The sequence below is a fragment of the Anser anser genome, assembly GCF_964211835.1.
Source record: "Anser anser genome assembly, chromosome: 3".
Lineage (NCBI taxonomy): Eukaryota > Metazoa > Chordata > Aves > Anseriformes > Anatidae > Anser > Anser anser.
The window spans coordinates 94,827,283-94,845,214 of record NC_139722.1 but is presented as its reverse complement, the minus strand read 5'-3'; the positions used below and the strand labels follow the sequence as shown (position 1 = coordinate 94,845,214).

Genomic DNA, 17,932 nt, shown 5'->3' with positions numbered 1-17,932 from the left:
GCCCCAACTCAATACATTTAATGTTTCCAGTGCCAAGAAACTGCAATTTAACAGACTCCCCCCTCAATCTTCACCTCATGGCTCCAGAACAAGCGTCTACCTTCAACAACACATTCGGATTTTTTGCTCCTTTTAAAGCATCTAATCAGAGTCACTCATATTTTGCTAACATTACTAAGCATGTGTCAATACCACTTCTGCTTCACTTATATTTCTCACATTTAAGGAGTGGGTTAAATGTTGGCCAGAATTCACATAGTGAGGAAAAAATGAAACCACTTGCATCAAAAAAAAAAAAGTGTATTTTGTACATGAGCAAATAAGCCCACAGTATAGTCATCGACTGCTACTGCACTGGGTTTTCAAGCAAATGCACTGAAACTGGAAATCTATGAAATTCACAACTAGGCAAAAGCATGAAGTAGAGAACAAGTCGCTTTCAAAGAACTGCCAGTGCTTTGTGATGCTAATACAAGGCACCAGTTAACACGGTCATTCCTCGAGACGTTATCTTTGCTTACTTTCATTTACTGGGGGAAGTTTAGAAAACAACTACAGAAACTTTTATGACAGAAAAGACGTCATGTTTCATCAAAAAAGGCAGAAGGAGAAAGAAACGTAGCACCTCTGATCTGCCATTCCAGCCTCAGCCAGCAGCTCTTCCCTGACCCCGGACCAAGGCAAACACCTGCCCTCTCACCATGCAAGTCGTGATGCTACGGGGTGCCCTAAAAGAACCACGTGTTATCCCATTGACTGCTTTCCGACAAACACCCGCATCATTTACCTCTCGCTCTTAAAATAGCTGATCGCTTTGTGGCAGTGCTTCAACTAGCTGAAGGAAGGCAGAAAGCCAGAAAACAGCGCTCCAAAGAGCCAACAATAAAACGTGCTGCTCAAACTCTGCAAACCAGGATGTGTGCTGTCCTAATGAGCTGACACTCAGATTTCCAGGTGGGACTGCTCTGCAGGTTTAGCATGCCCTTAAAACCATCCCTGAATACAAACTTTTTGCCCCGCAGTCCCCAGCAATACAGGCATGATTTGCTGTCCCCCGCTGAGCTGCAGGGGCACCGTCCCGCCACCCCATGGTAATTCTGAGCGTGCATCACAGGTTACAGCCGCTTCCCTGCCTCCCTGGTGAGCCCCCATCTCCTATGACCAATCTTGTAAAAAATAATAATAATAATAATAATAAAAAAATAAAAGCCTTTTGGCCAAGTGTTACTGCTACCTAGAAAAGCGCACATTCTGGTTACAGTGGAGCTCAACACCGCCAAATGCTTTGGACACACATGCTTCAGATTTTCCCCTTCCAAAAGAGACAAAAGAAAGGTGAATGAATATTTAGCTTCGTATACTTCAGAGGGAATTTCTCAGTGCTTTTGCATCAAAAAACGCATTGCAGCTTTGTAGTACACGTTCAGTGCCGGGCGCACGACAAATTTCCACTGAAAAACCCCGTGTACATGACTGACAATAGTAAAGCCACAAATTACCGTAATTTTATGCCCCCTGCAGCTAGTGGTATAAAACATAGTTTTCAACCTTGTTTTTACTTGCTGAATTTAGACAAATTTATGTTATTGATGACAGTGAAAAAGACACTCAGATGCAGAAATTGCATTCCTAGGCATAAAAACAATTTGGAGCTCAATATTTTACAGGTGCTACAGATGAAAAATATGGATGTCATTAAAACCATAAAGAAAAGATGAAATTGATTTTTTTTTTAATGAATTTAACACTGTACACACACATATATATTCAGCTAGATCAGGGCTTTTTTTTCCTCTCCATGGAATGTTGAACAGGTAATCAGCTGTGACTTGTGGTATTACCAGCTCTCTCTCTGAACGTAAATGTTTGAAATACAGGCTAAGTCAACAAAATCACGAAGGAAAGCAAAAGCCTTGTTTAAGCAAAGCTTGCAGATCTATGGCTCGTAATGGATTTTCCAATGAGCACACACTTTCTATCCTATTTCAGATTTTTAGAGTGTAATTTTATTTACAGAGCATTCTGAAGGCCCTAAAAATTGATGGCTAAGGATGATTTACAGTTAAGCTAACCTCCACACATGAACTATTCGAGCTGTTAGCTAAACTAATCAGAGGGAAATCCCAGGAAACCGTGCAAGTAACAAGGGCAATGGTTTATTTGTGTTTTATGTAGGAAGTGTTTCTAGTGTTTCAACAACTGCCAAGAGGTTTGTGGCTACCACTGCAGACAACTGCAATTCTACAGATACCACTGCTTTACTACAGTGTTATACGGATAATCATCACGAGACACTGGGAAGCATTAGCCAATTGTAGTATAGAGGGTGAAGAGTATCAAAGAGAAGCCTTGCATTAATAGTTTTATCTAAAAGCAGCACGGTGTAGAACTCCCATCTATAGCAGGTACTGCGTAAGACAGTTTTTATTATCTCATTTTTGTAATTAGAGGAAACACTGAAAACTCAAACCGCAGCCATCCACATTTGCTCTTATTTCTATACCTAATGGAAAACCCAGAACTTTGTGTTTGTAGCTGAGGATCTGCATGCTCATACTTTGAAAGACATCCTTGGATTAAATTGCAGTCCAGTTGGAGCCACTAACTTCAAAGGAGATTAGGTTTCCTATGATTATTGATTCCCAAAAGCACTGGCAAGACACCAGAAGCTGTAACCAGTCTGGAAGGGTAATCTCTTTTTGCATTGACTTTACACAGAAATTACGAGAACAATTTTAAGAGAAGCAGAGAGATCTTTACCAAAAAGGCTAAAATCAATGGCAGACCAGCTTTCTCTTACCTGCTCACTTTTTCACCTTTACTGCAACAATATGCTGGTGCTGGAAATTGGCCTTTCCTTCTAGATGCTGATAGATCTCTGAAAAATCACTGAATAGCAAAACCTCCTGGTCACGTTCATCACTCCTATCACTTCCTCCTAAGCTGTGTTCCTGGAGTGTCTGGAAGTATCACACCTTTAAGAAAAGCAATAAAGACGGTGGTGCTCTGGTGAACACATTTCCAGACTATTTCTCTGTCAATATGTGCACTTGGTGCACCTACCATCACTGCTGTGATCCTACCTTCTTACTGTAAACTGCAGATGGATTCCTGCTGACTCAGGCACTCGATCTATAAAAACCTTTTGAGCTGCTGCTGCCAAAGATGCAATGACTTCAGCTACTCAATTTTCAACAGTGGGTACACATTACGAGACTCTACAGACAGCTACTAACCCACCAAGCTTGATTTCTTTCTATAGAAAAGGGTCTTGGGAGACAGCAAGTTGAACAAACTGTTTTAGTAGATAAAGACAGAAATACAGCATATAATTATCATGCTTTAAAATGACTGTATTAGTAGTTAACAGAGAAACTTTTTCCATGCTGAGCTTAAAAAAAAACCAACAAACCAACAAAAAGCAGCCTCCTCCTGCCCAGTCTCAAGGGAAGGTGGAGGAAAGCGAGCCCGTAACGTGGCACAGGAGCAACGTGAAGCGATCTCAACTCAAGCAGCAAGCTTTTTCCAGTCCTCTCAGCCCCAATCAGGACGTGCTGGTATGCAAACACGTACGTGCTCACACAGCTTGCTTTCTCCAGTAACATGTCGGGTCAGTTCACGTCAGCACGCAACCAGCTCCCCAGGGAGCCCCCCAGAGAAGCGCGCTTCCATCTCCCAGCCACCACACCTGCTCCGAGTCCTGCACAACTCCAGTTACCCAGTGGCAAATACTTCTTTTCTGCTTTAAAGGGATAAGTGCTACGGTCAGAATGACAGAGGAAGTTTTGTAACTGGTCTAATAAGTCACCGTGACAAGTTTGCAGGACTGCCATTCTGCATTTTGTCATCTCGCAGGTTTCCTTCTTTGAATACGAAGAAAGAAATAGTGAAGCTGCCTACCTATTTGGTGAAGAAAAAACTAACCTTCTAAACTTGGCTCTTCGTGCTTGAAATGTCGGAGTCTCACAGCACGCCGATGCACAAGAAATATTTCAAGTGTATTCTAGATGAGATGGCACAAATGCCGATTCTGCAAAAACCTTCCCAGTAAAACACCTTTTCAGACCAAAGTGACTGTGTCCCAGGGTGGCATCAATCCCTCATTTTAAAGACAGGAGAGACTCTAGTCCTCTGTGTAATCATTCCTTAGTTGTATGTGAAACATTTACTGGAACAGAAAAGTCAGAAGCATTACCACACAACAGCAGGCTTTCCCTATCCTTTGAATAATGTCTGCCCTCCCACAACACATGGCCAGGGCTATTGCACAACACGATCCCAGGTGGTCAGCATGTACTACCACCTATTACCAGTCGTTGCTGCCACAAAACCCCGGTACCATTTGGTCTTGTGCTCTGGCAGTGCCCCCCACTGTTTGATCCTTTCAGCAGCGGGCTCATTCAGCCCAGCGCTTCCCCTGAGGTCCCTCAAAATGCAAATTCAGAGCCAAGAACGATTTCATTAATGTTACCCGTTACAGACTATCAATTTTACTTTCCGTTTCCAAATTGCGACTACGAAATTTCAGGGCATTAGTCTGTAGGAGTTCAGCCAAGCAGGGTAGGTGGAAAACATGCAGACACTAACTAGCACAGACCTCACAGGGTCAGACGTCAGGTGCGGGCACTGCCAGCAGCCAGCAGACACCTTTTGCCAGCATCAGCACAGAATAATGAAGGCTGCAGCAACCGACTACAAACAGCACCCAGTCAAACGGGCAGGTCTGATGCCACATGGGATCCCAGCTCCTTGTCAGCACAGTTACCTCAGGTCTACAGACCTCGGCTGCTGCGTGGACGCAGCGCGTGCTTCAAGTCCTCCCCTTCCTGAGGCCCTGCGCTAGCTCAGCTCACCAAGCATGCGCAGGCCCCACTGCCGTGAGTTACGCTCAGTCTGACTCCACTTACGGGAACACAGCCACTGCTGTGAAATTGAGAGGGGCGTGAGATGACCTCTAAAAACAAGAGCTGTGGCACCAGAGGAAGGGCCGCAAACTAGCTGACGCAGTCTTCAATTATGCTGCTATTACACTGAAACGCTTGTAACGTGGCTGCGGCTTTAGAAAAAAGCCGCATCTCTGGTTTTGAAATGAAATAAGCTAAACACTGCCTGGGCTTGCTTTCAGAGAGGGCACAAAACCGCCAGGCTATGAATAAAACCTCAAATGTTAATGCCTTCTGACAATGTAGGAACAAAGGGTGCCAGATGGCTAGAACCACTCAGGTACAGTCTGCTTCCCACGTAACCCACCCACGTTCCTAACAAGATGCTTTTCAAGACTTTTCATCTCTTTCCACCCCGTTCTAGATTACTGTAATATCTTTGAGAGGACGATATTCTGTGGTGAATTCCAAAACCAGACATCACCCCCCAACAGCAAAAAAACAACCAAACAATAACCAACAAATCAACCCAGCACATCAATGCATCAAGTCTCCATAACATTCCCAAGCAAAGTAGTGAAAGCCATCATAAAACCACACTGACATTTTAGTGGACACAGATAGGATGCATATAGTTTTTTGGAAAATAAACTTGAACATTCCCTGCAACACAGGGTTAGTTATGCCTCATTCCTCACAGGAATTTTCTGTGTATTTGTAAATACACTAGTTCAGTAATTAGATATTTTACTAGAAGTTATGAGAATGAACAATAGATACTGTAAAACTACAACACACAAGCTAGTGTAAAATGTGTATTTTGTCTTTATCTGTAACACTGAATCCCATAACAAGATACTTTACACAAAAGAAGTACATTTAGGAGAATCTAAAAAAAGATGTGTTTATTTTTTATAGGTACAGATGAATCCTGAAGATGTTCTTTACCCTTCTACTTTCACTCCAAAGCACACTGACCTGGCAAACAACAACAAAAAATAATGCAGTTTGCTGAAGTTACAGTTGCATACCCCTCTAGCAACTTTCTTAATATACATACATTTGGTGAATCAACAGGAGCTAAAGTACAGTTCTAGTTACAGCAGATCATACATCAAAACAGAAACAGCCTGGAAAGTGGCATCGTGATATTTCATTAGCAATTTTAACATAAGAAAAGCCTATGAGTTTCCACCAATTACAGCTATGGAAAGTGCTGTTTTAAACACAGTATTTATATTAAAAATTACACAGAACAACATGCTTTTTTATTTTTTTATTGAATGTAATACTTAATTTCATAAACAACTATAACATAAACCAACTGTTCATAATGTTTCCGATGTTCTTTTCCTCCATTTTTCCATATAGAATTTGAACGTCTCCTATAAAATAGAGTGGAATAAACAAGTTCAATGTTGTTACAACTGAAAAAGTTACTAATTCCGAACAAAATCTTAGGTCCTGACAAAAGCAAAATCCATTATTCTGTCATAAAACTAGATCTGTATTGAAGTCTGTATAATTAAGAGAAATACCAAGGAGAAAAAATAAAAGGAGAAGGAAAACCTTGCCAAAAATGCATAATGAAGCTTCTATTACATAATGCAATAATATAATCAATTTCACTTTAAAAATGAAAATACTTTTTAACTGCAATCTGCAATTGTGTCAAAAATTATAAGACGCTGTTAAACACCAAGCTGCATCAGAGAAAAATGAACAGGAAAATCAGAAGATGAATCATTCCAGTGACTTTGAAATAAACACTTATTTTCACTAACTACATGCAAGGAACAGACACTCCAGGTTTTATATTTACATACCTAAATAAAAATTTATTTTTAAAATTAAGTTAAAGTTGTAGAAAAATCTCTGAAGCTGTTAACAGGCTAAAGCAAACATTTGGAGCCATGTTCTTCCTCTGATTCTTTGTAAAATGAGAAAAAGAACCATATTTACTATGGATCAGGATGGAGAAAGTAAAATTTAATTATGTCTTCAGCAAACTACAGAAAAACACTGATTTTATGATATGTGGCTAGCAGATGGCAATAAAATTTTGGTTAGAGAGAAAATATAGTAAGTCTTTATTTAAAGGCTGTTTTGCTGAAATGATACTAGCAGACTATTAGTCAAAGGAATGATGTGAAAGAAGTATTTGCAGTCTTGACAGATGTAGTGTCATGCCACCTGTCACCCTCAAGTAAGATATATTTGCACAGTTGCATATATCTTTTGGCAAGGCAGCTAGAAGTAAAGCTGCGGCAGAAAAATAATTCCTGCAGTTCTAAAATCCCGTCATAGCAAGACAGCAACTTGTATTAGATATAAAGCTAGTAATTAACAAAAACTAAAACCCATTAACTGTTAACAAAACACACTTTCTATAAGCCTTTTAAAGTTCAAGCACTTAAATGCCCCAAGGACATTTGATAAACATACACCTGTAGATGAATGCCTGATAAGGGTTGTGTAATTTAAACACAGTAAGCCCCAAGAGTTTTATTTCCCCAAGTTAAATCCAACGTAAGATTACTATAGCTCCTACAACACTCCGTACTTCCTACACGGCCTCCTTTGAGGAGTCTCTGCAGAGATTTAATCCCTATGTAATTATTCATGCAATTTGTTTTATTAACATTGAACATACACAATTCTGCAGATCTATTTCTTAATTACGAAATACTCACAGGGGGTTCAGTGAAAGGGACCGGCTCTCCGACTTTCTTCAGAAAAACTGCTAAAGATTTCAGAGATAGGTCATGAAGCTGTATATTCTTTTCTTTTGATTTCTCATATGCAGCCTTTACGGACGCAACATCCCCATCTAATTCTGAGAAAAACAAAAATAAAAATCAAAAACAAAATCCCCAATAGTTAAATGCTCGTTTCACCTCTTTCCATGACATTACTCATTCCCTTTTACTTCCCAAGACATATTAAGTATTTTAGCATATTATATTCCGTAATAATACTGAAAAGCTCAACAGAAGCCAGCAATGTGCACTTGCAGCCCAGAAAGCCAACCATACCCTGAGCTGCACCAAAAGCAGGGTGGCCAGCAGGGTGAGAGAGGGTATTCTGCCCCTCTGCTCTTCTTTTTGAGACCCCACCTGGAGTCCTGCATTCAGCTCTGGGTCTCCAGCACAAAAAGGACAGGTAAGTATTAGAACAAGCCCAGAGGAGGGCCACAAAGCAGTCAGGCTGAGGGAGCTGGGGTTGTTCAGGCTGGAGAAGAGAAGGCTTCAGGAAGATCTTATAGCAGCCTTCCAGTACCTAAAGGGGCCTACAGGACAGCTGGGGAGGGACTCTGTCAGGGAGCATACTGACAGGACAAGAGGTAATGCCTTAAAACTAAAAGAGTGGAGATTTAGATTAGACATTAAGAAGAAATTCTTTACTGTGAGGGTGGTGGGGCACTGGCACAGGTTGCCCAGAGAAGCTGCGGATGCCCCATCCCTGGAGGTGTTCAGGGCCAGGCTGGATGGGGCTTTGGGCAGCCTGGTCTGGTGGGAGGTGTCCCTGCCCATGGCAGGGGGTTGGAACTGGGTGGTCTTTAAGGTCCCTTCCAACCCAAACCATTTTGTGATTCTATAATTCTACATATTCTGGATATTCTTCATATCCTACTGACAGTTCACATCAGAAGAGAACAGAACATACAGCCATTCCAGCTTTCCCTTTCATTTGAGGCTTGGATGATCGTTTCCTTTAAGAATGTGCTGGGACCACTAGGAACAGAGCTGCTCGCACAATGAGAACACCACTCGAAGATGTGAGATGCAAAGCTATATGCCCCTTTCTAAGGCAAATGATGCAAAATAAAAACAAAAGCTAAACCAAAAGCCAGTGATGTTCATCTTGTGAGAACTGTTGAACAGAATTTCATTAAGTGAAGGCAGAATATTATTATGGTTATAGGTGTTGGCTATGTCAAAAGTATAACCTAAAGGAACAAACAAAACAAAGGTCAGATGCTTATTTTAGACCATAAACAGAAATTCGTTTCATCCTAAAGAGCAGGAGAAATTTTTTGCTGACCCACTAACACTATTACAAATGTTAACTGCACAGGTATCCAGTTACATTTTGCTGGATATTCCATAAATGACACCATCACGTGCAACAGGTTCTAACAAACCCATTCTTTATTTATCTAAAGCCCTGTTCACTGCCAGCTGTAGAAGAGCAGAATATAGTTCCCCTTACTCTGAAGTGGGAGAAGGGAAAAACAGGGCACTCTTGTTCTATTCTTCCTTCTCCACTGCTTAACCTTTTTCATTACACTTAACCACACACTTTGCTGCTGCTCAGACCTTTGCTTGAGCAGCATCGGGATGAAACTGAAATGACCCCCAACAGTTTTTCCCTGTTGTCTTCAGGGTCTTAGAAGCAGTACAACAGTTCCTAGCATCTTGTGAACAATAAGGAAGCCATCGCATCTGTTTGTTTTTTTTTTGCTTTGGAAAACTCAAACATCTGCAATATGGGATGCTGTCTCAGCTTCTTTCTTTTTCACTTTTGGAATGTCATCTTCACAACTATACGGGCTACAAAAACAATGGTTCTTAAAGAAACGGAGTTTATATTACACAGAAATTGATAGCCTGGGTCCCTTTCTCATGAGAAAGCTTCCCACTCACATCTGGCAAGTGGCTGAACTACTTTTTGAATGTGGGAGGCTACTGCAAAAACTGCAAGAATCAATGCTTTATTAAAAATCTAACAGAAACTGTGAACTTTCCATTTATTTAAGACAGAATACAACAAAAGCACATCCTTCTAGTTACCTGTGCTAAATACTTCACTGTTGATCTCAAACTGTCAAATGAAAATACACATGCCACCACAGGAAGCATCAGATATAGAAGACGAGGGGGTGAGGGGAAGAGGTAGCTAAATTGCTATTAAAATGTACAAGTCTGTACATACTGTACATGGTGGGGAACGTTTCCTCTAGAACTTGCTATGAACCAGCTCTATGTGTGCCTAAAGAAACTACAGCAACCATCTCTTCATTTACTATGTAGCTTCACATGTTAAATACTCTAACCACTGCGTAGGTATCATAGAGCAAGTCTCTGTGCAATCTCTTTATAAAATTGTTGTATGATGATGTAGCTGGATAGAACATTAAAAGATGCTCAATCAGTTCGCTTATACAGTTCTTACTGAGGTAACAACAGCAAACAGCCAGTAAAGAGTCAGTGACATTTTAAGGTGGCAAGTCCAGTGCTGGTAATAGAAGTTTTTGTTATTTTGTTTTTTAAATAAAAATATGTCAGAAAACTTACTATACTGTGAATGAAACCATGGAGCTAAAGGATTTTGCCAGTGACTGCTGTTTTGAACATTACTAAGCAAGTGAACTTTTAAGTTAGATACTACATCATGAAAACTTTCACAGCTTGATTCAAATACACTGAAGTCTGTATGCCTTTAACACCATACTTTGGATTTGTTTTTGAAGTATTTTACTTAAATATTCCTATTTATCTCCTCTGTGATAGGTTGGAACACAAGGGCTTCTGTTGTTATATCATTTCACTTGTAATATAAGTGTGAAGAGGGTTATGTTTCCTCCCTGTAATAAAACTGGAGGATCATATTAGAATACACAACACAAAGGACTCAAGGGCAACCTTCCAACTAAACATTGCCAGGGAGGCTCTATGTCCTCATTTTTCACGAGTGAGTGTTGTAAAGAGATGTATTTAAATAAGCAACTTGATTTTTAGAGCCGTTTCCCTTTGACTTCAACAATAGAAACTGATTAGCACTTCAAATCAACTATTTAGCTACATCTAAATGAAGCAACTTTGGCTAAATAAAAACAAGTATAAAGGATTTGCACTAGTAACAGTAAGAACCTTGTAAACTACTGATATAACTAATTAATTACGATTTTGAAACACACACATATAGAATGAAGATATGTATTATATGTTTCAGGAAAAAAAGCTGCATTCATTTTAAGAGCCGTTCATTTCTACGTTTCCATGGGTTAGGAGGGATTCTTTTTCATTCCATGAAGCCTGTACTTCGCCTCTTTGTAACAGTACCCTTTAATCTAATACAGTTCCCTTTGTAAAGGATTCAAGGCTTAGGTCGGATAGTTGCTTTTCCAATCTCATAGCTAGGACCATACACAGATCCGGTAAACTTAAAACAAAACAAAGCCAAAAAAACACCAAAAAAAATAAAAGGTACAACTTGCACAATGTAGATCCTGCTATTCTAAAGGTTTCCATGACCTTTATGAACACCTAAAGATTTTTTTAATAAAAAACTAGTCCAAGAAGAGTAAATTACCATAACATTTTAGGAGGTAACGGTATGCAGTTTCCATATCTAGGTGATCAGGAATCAGTTCTAGAAGTGTCTCAATCTTCTTTGCCTATGAGATTTAAAACACAGACAAAGAAGAGCATTAACTTCAAACAAAATCGACAAAGTTAAAACAACTATTTCAGATCTTTTAAGTGAAATGAATTATTGATTACAAGAAATGGACTGTTCAACTGAAGACACAATATTTCTTTCCCAAATTCTCATGTGAATGAGAAATAGCCGAAGAAATCAGGTAGACAATAAAATGAACAAAATATGGGACTAACACCCCATAAAAAAATATGGGACTAAAACCCCATGAGACTATACAATAGTTTCTTTTTGAAGGAAGCAATCGACATATTAATGAGAATATGTCAGGATTTCAACCAAATTGAAGAATTCAAACTACTCGGCAGCCTTCACTGACCTAGAGGTCAATGGTAGCTATGATCAGTGCTTCGAAGTAGTCAGATCACTGACTAATGTGCTTAAAATTGGACTCTCCCTCCCTTAACCTCTGACTCCAGTTTCAAGAACTCAAGTCTTGAATTTAAAGTGTACAGAAGTTACTAACATCTTTATCACACACTAGAAAATTCTGTTATTAAAATTTCAGCTCTAAAAGCTAGAAAATTTCAAGTTTTTAAATTTCTTTCATAGACACCAAAAGATGGTATTTATCATTGTCACTTTTACAGTAGAATTTTTAATCCATGAGTATCTAAAGGCAAGTTCTGCAAAATAAAGTGCGTTTTCCCTCATTTGAGAAGCATTTATTCTAGTTTTTATATTAACTGTCTCCTGATGCTACTCCTCTACGAAAGAGAAATCAATGCGCATTTTTGCCTTTGTTTGTTTTGTTATTGTTTTTTTTGTTTGTTTGTTTGTTTTATTACTTTGAGGAACCTGGGGAAGAAGAAGGGGGGCAAGGAGAAGAGGGAGGGACGGGAGTAGGGCAGGCACATAAATCAGAGTAGCTGGAATTAAAGTGAATGAGCACAAAACCAGTAATCTAAACAGATGCTCAAACTCAATACATGCCCAAAACAGTACAGCATGTAATATGAAATGAGTCTTTCAATGTAAACATAGGCACCTTTTATCATTCTAGAGGGGCTGAGGTTCTCACTGCATATGTATTCATTCAACGCAGACAACAAAACAAATATGTTCAGGTTGCGATATGGAACTGGATAGCGAAGCAATAAAAATTTAAAGCATAATGTTTGTAGCATATAAACTACGACATCAAAAATAAAGGAAATTACTGAATTAATAGAAAAATATTAATTACATTCTCCATTCTATTATGCCTCATAAAATAAGCTGTTCTTTTAAATGTGACTAGCTCTGCAAATTAACCTTTCTTCCCCACCCTGAGAAACCTGATAAAGCTGTCAACTGTGAAGTTCAAGATCCAAAACATTTCAAAAGATGATTAACTAGTATATACTACATATGTATATGCTACATATACAATGATAAGCATGAAAAAATATTATACCTCTCCAGGTTTAGATGCTGCTTTACCCATGAAATTCAGAAAAGTTCTCTTCTCCTCAACTAATCCACCACACCTCTAAAGAAAAAGAAATAGTTAATGCAGCTGTTGTGAGCAGGTTAGCAAAAAACAAAATGACTAAGGTGAAAATTTCCAGTTATAGACTTTTAAAATATTTTAATATATATTACCTATCTGCAAGGTAAAACAAATGACCATGAGTTTAAAAAAACACAACACAGGAAACAAGTTCATTTTGTGCACCATTTTGGCGAACATTGTTTTTAAAATGGTAGGTATAAAGTTTGTTTAAAACAAAAGGGGAAAGAATTAAACTAATACTTCAACACACCACAAAAACGAGGTTTAGGACTGCAAAAGAATGAAAAAGAGAAACACTATTCCTCTCCAATTATACTGCCAAGCATTCACAAGTGAGCTAGGGATCATAAGGTTAATTATACATTTAATAAGGTGTCAGGGAGATAACTGCTCGTTTCTTTATAAAAATTAAAATGTACAAAGCAAGTTCTCTTTAAAGTATAATTACCTACACTTATGCATACAAAGGACTGATTTCAATCTCTCTATTTTATAAAAGGCTTTCACTGCAATAGACAGTGTTTGAGGGAGAGAGAGAGAAGCTTAACTTAAAAAAAAGTTTGAGACAGAACAGATAAATCAAAAATCTATCTTACTTTAGACGAGGGCAAAATAAAATATACAAGACAATATTTTCATTTATGCACCTCAGAGGTACCAGTCTTAAAATTCTAATAGTGCACAGGGCTTCTTGTAAGCTGCAAGAGATTTTATTGGTACCAAAATGCACGGGCAGACAGGTACTATGCATACAGACATACATGTACAATTAATTTACCACATTCAATTAGTATTTTAGACATCTGCAAATGAGAAATTTTGCTTTGTTCCATTATGAATGTAGTATATGCGTAGTATTTTTGACAAGCTCTTTAAGATCCAGGTGAAAAGGTGTGAAGCTTCATTCAGTCAGGGAAACGGACAAAAAAATATTCGCATCCATGTACTGCTAGTACTCTGACAAAAATCTTCATAAATAGGGGCAAAGCATTCATGGAAATAACTTGCAACATTATATATTGATTTTAGACATTCTCACCTACTATCAGTATAGTAAGAGGAAAGAGACAGTCTAGTCACCGAAAGGTTTTCCACAGCTCCCTTTCATGCCAAAATATCAAACACTTGACTTTCATCGAAAAACACAAAACTGTTCCTCCACACAGTTAAAAAAAATGATGTTTCTTGAAAGTTTAAACAGACTCAGAGATATATTTTTGAATGAAAGGATTCTCTGTGTGTATTACCAATAATTTAGATTATTACAAGAGAAATAGTTCATTTAGATTGTGGTTTACTTTCCACTTTTTAATAGAAAAGCAAAGAGTAGACTTTGATTATTACTATCTTCTGGTTACCTATTAGTAGAATATTTGATCCACAATAACAATCAAGAATGTTAACACATTTTATTTTATATATGCTATAGGAAAAACTGTCTCACAAAGAAGTTTTAACTCAAACTTACATGTGAATGCCCACTTAACATGAAATCTATAAAAATTCTCCTCTGAGATACAGTGTACACAACATTATTTCAACTACGCTATAGAGCTGTGAACTTAATTCCAACAGTTGTATACTGTTGTAATAAAAAGTTTTAGGAAACTAAGAATGAAAATTGTTCAGTGTTTTTTGTTGGTTTTGTTTTTGAAAACATGTAGCTTTTACTTAAAAATGCAAAAAACCCCACTTATTTTCACAAATGCAGGATATTATAACTGATTTCCATTTCCTAATCAAAGAGAAAAGCAAGAGTAAGTCAGCAAGAATTTTTCACATTTTCATGTTTCATGCTATAAAAAAATAGGGTTTTATATTAAAATCATTGTCTCCTTTTAAATTAACACTCAGATGAACAGTTAGGTAAAACAATTAAAAAAATATTCCAGAGAGGAAATATACAAATAATACACCTGACTCTATAGCCAAAGTCACTGAACACATTTGTTAGCATGCATTCTTCCTTTGGGTAAAAAAAAGTCTTGGGATATCATAAAGCTTCTGCTATGTGAAGCAGAACTGTTTCTGTAATAGCTTAGAAAACTCAGCAACTGGTAAGTGAGTTCTATTCACTACCAGGAGCTGGTAACAGGCCCCATTTTGAGGCAGGGAGCCTACATGCCCCAAGAGGGCTGCAGGATCGCATGGCTGCTTTACTGCTGCCTGCAGGGAGGAGGCTTCCTGACCTGATGGAGACACCAGCACTCACCACCTGCAGCTTATTCTGCCTCCAGCACGGCTCTGTGTCTAGCTCTGCAAAAACGTAGTGAGCAGTCATGTCACACCTTGAAGATCGTTAACTTAGCCCAGACTGTGGCTGAGAGACGAGCATTTGTCTTTTAATACATCTGTGACACTCAGCTGAACAGTAGGTGAATTCAGCTCTTAGCAAACACTGAATACAGCTTAGACAAAGTAACAAAAAAAAAAAGAGTGAAATATCGTGGCTACAAAAAGCAAATACTGCCCACTTCTATTTTGTGAACTGTATAGTTATGAGAGATGTATTAGGTTTACAGCACAGCGAAAATTATGTGAGGAGTTGCAAGGTGATGGTCTGCAAGAAGCAAAGCTGTCTAATAGAAAGCTTGAAAATATATGAAAAAACTATGAAAATACTTGCTTTGGAGGGAACTTCATGCAATATGTATTATTTCCTTCAGGCTGTTGCAAGACAAAAGCTTTCTCACTTTGGCACCCACTGCTACTATTAGCATTAGACTACTATCTCATGGTACATAATAATCTAAATCATGTTGATACTTCTGTTGGAATTCAAAAGCAAACTAGCATTAGCCTATGCTATACAACACCTTTTTTTATAATTTGTCAGTTTACCCTTGAAGAGCTCTATGCATTTCTGTACCTCTCTTGTTATGTCATTACCTGTACTAGAGATCTGGCATCATCCACTCTGCCTGCACTGACATATTGAAGGAAAAGATCTGTGACAGGTCTGTAAATTCCAAACTGATTGGCCAGTCGTTCTGCCATCACGCCAACTGCAAAATGATAGAAAATATTAGGAAAAAGGAAAGGAAATAAGTAAAGTCTTTGATTGAAAAGGCACTTTTGTAAACTTTACAGGCATGATTTATGCTGACTGGGCAGGTTTTACATGTAACAGCTCTTCTGTAACACCTCTGTCTAGTCAGAATATTTAAATACAACTGCAATTAACTTACATTTTTCCAAAGCTGGCTCTAATCCTTCCTCAGACACCTTTCTTAACAAAAAGGAAATATTTTTGACAGGTTGATCAGGATTCTGTGCACCAGAGATAAGCAGAGGCTCAAGGTATTCCACTGCAGCATCAAGGTCATTGCTAGGAAAAAATATTGAACTGGCTTAGTTTCAGAAATCAAGATTTCTAAACCTAAAGAAGCAATTATATTTAAATTTTTACTTCCTACATTAATGTTATACTTCCCAAGAACGGTTGAGTACCTATGACTGCATTCAGATATTGTAAAAGTGAAACTATTTATGACTGAATTAATAAATTAACCTGTAAGCCAAATTTCCAAAAGATCTTTGACCTTCAGGACATGTAATTTTGACACATTTTTCTTCCCTCACTAAATAAAGAGTTCTGGCTAGCTGCTTTAAGGAAGCAAAGTTCTGCAAACCCAGAAGGTAAAAATCAAAACATTAACGGGAGGTATCTGAATAATTAATGCAGACAACTCGAGTATTTCTTTATGCTATTCAATTAATTATTTAGCCAACTCTTCCCATGTCTGCCGTTTTGGATGCAAAAAAAAGATACTAAATGTCATTTGGCCAATACCTTTGCCTAAACTCTTTCATCTTCAGGCTTAAGTATAGCAAATGCTAATAAAATAACACACAAAGTATTCATTCAAGTGAAAACTCTACTTCTGGTGTTCTAAAAAGTTCAAATGACGTCTCCTCTTATAAGTCCACTCTAATAACAAATTTAATTAAAAAAATCAGTGATTAATGCTTTTAGATGAAACACATTTAAAAGCTATAACAATGTTTTGAAAACTGTATTAGGAATACAAATCTACCAACAAGTGAACAGCTATCTGAAGTATATTTAAATCTCTACTTTTTATCACAGTTCGCAAGGTACAACTTGTATGTAAGAATACATAAGGTGCATATTATTTATGCTACTGCTAAGTCTTCTCATACAACTAAGCTAATTTTGGTATGGCAGAAGAAAAGTTGATGCTGCTTGCTTAACCTGTGTCTGTATACAGTGATTTACTTATCTATTCTTGCAGTCAATCTGATCCATGTTACAAACACGTCATGACTTTGCAACCCTTTCATGACACAGAAATAGGCAAAAGCCAATTCACTAGAATCCTCTGCCAAGGACCACTTGGATCTAAATATTTACAGGATCAGTCCTTCCTTGTTTTTCAGTGGCTGAAAATACAGTGAGCTCACTACTGGAACTGGCGTGCATGGTTCTCCTTCAATTTAAATCATCTTGCTGCTGCAGACACTACTACCCAGTAACTATTCCAGTAACTACTAGCTCTGGTCTGGCATGCCCAAGGCCATCAGGTATCTGTTATGTACTACATAGTTACACAACTATCCTGCTGAGTTACACAGAGGAGCTCTACCTGATGAAACTGTCTTGAAAGAAAATAGCAGAGTATGTAGGATTCCTAAAGATTGATTCCTGCAAACTGCATTTGAGAAGTTCACAGTATGTGAAGAAGTGCTTCCCCCCGACAGTTTTATGCAAAGGATAAACTAGCTAAGTACCGACTTACCAATTAAAAAAATGCTAGGCAGAACATGATCCTGAATTAAACATTTGAATGAAAGGATAATCAATGTGTGGGGATAATTATCATGATGGAAACTGTGGCCTAAAGCAGCATAGGAGAAACTTTTTCCCATTTTTTTAATACTGACAAAAAGTATAAAACCACCTCACAGATACATACCTGGCTTTCACATTTTGAGGGTAAACACAGCCGTATATTATCATTTCAGTTACTGGAACAAGTAATAGATTTTGTTTCCAAACTAATATTATATGCATAATATATGTGCTAAATTCCAAGATTTTTAAGTTTATATTGATTAATTAGTTCTATTTGACATTCAGACCTCGTAG

At 38.1% G+C, this 17,932-nt stretch overlaps 1 protein-coding gene across 2 annotated transcripts in view; it reads right to left on the bottom strand.

The window, feature by feature from the left end:
• Window positions 1-5,761: 5,761 nt before the first annotated feature.
• The window catches only part of LRPPRC (leucine rich pentatricopeptide repeat containing), a 93,298-nt gene continuing 81,127 nt past the window's right edge, over window positions 5,762-17,932 (bottom strand). For both annotated transcript variants that reach the window (XM_083829112.1, XM_083829113.1), the window contains exons 33-38: window positions 16,011-16,150; window positions 15,712-15,827; window positions 12,724-12,798; window positions 11,199-11,283; window positions 7,577-7,719; window positions 5,762-6,268 (exon numbers count right to left, since the gene is read on the bottom strand). In XM_083829112.1, the coding sequence (XP_083685238.1) occupies window positions 6,212-6,268; window positions 7,577-7,719; window positions 11,199-11,283; window positions 12,724-12,798; window positions 15,712-15,827; window positions 16,011-16,150 (616 nt within the window). In that variant the 3' untranslated portion in view covers window positions 5,762-6,211. The remainder of the gene's footprint in view (window positions 6,269-7,576; window positions 7,720-11,198; window positions 11,284-12,723; window positions 12,799-15,711; window positions 15,828-16,010; window positions 16,151-17,932) is intronic.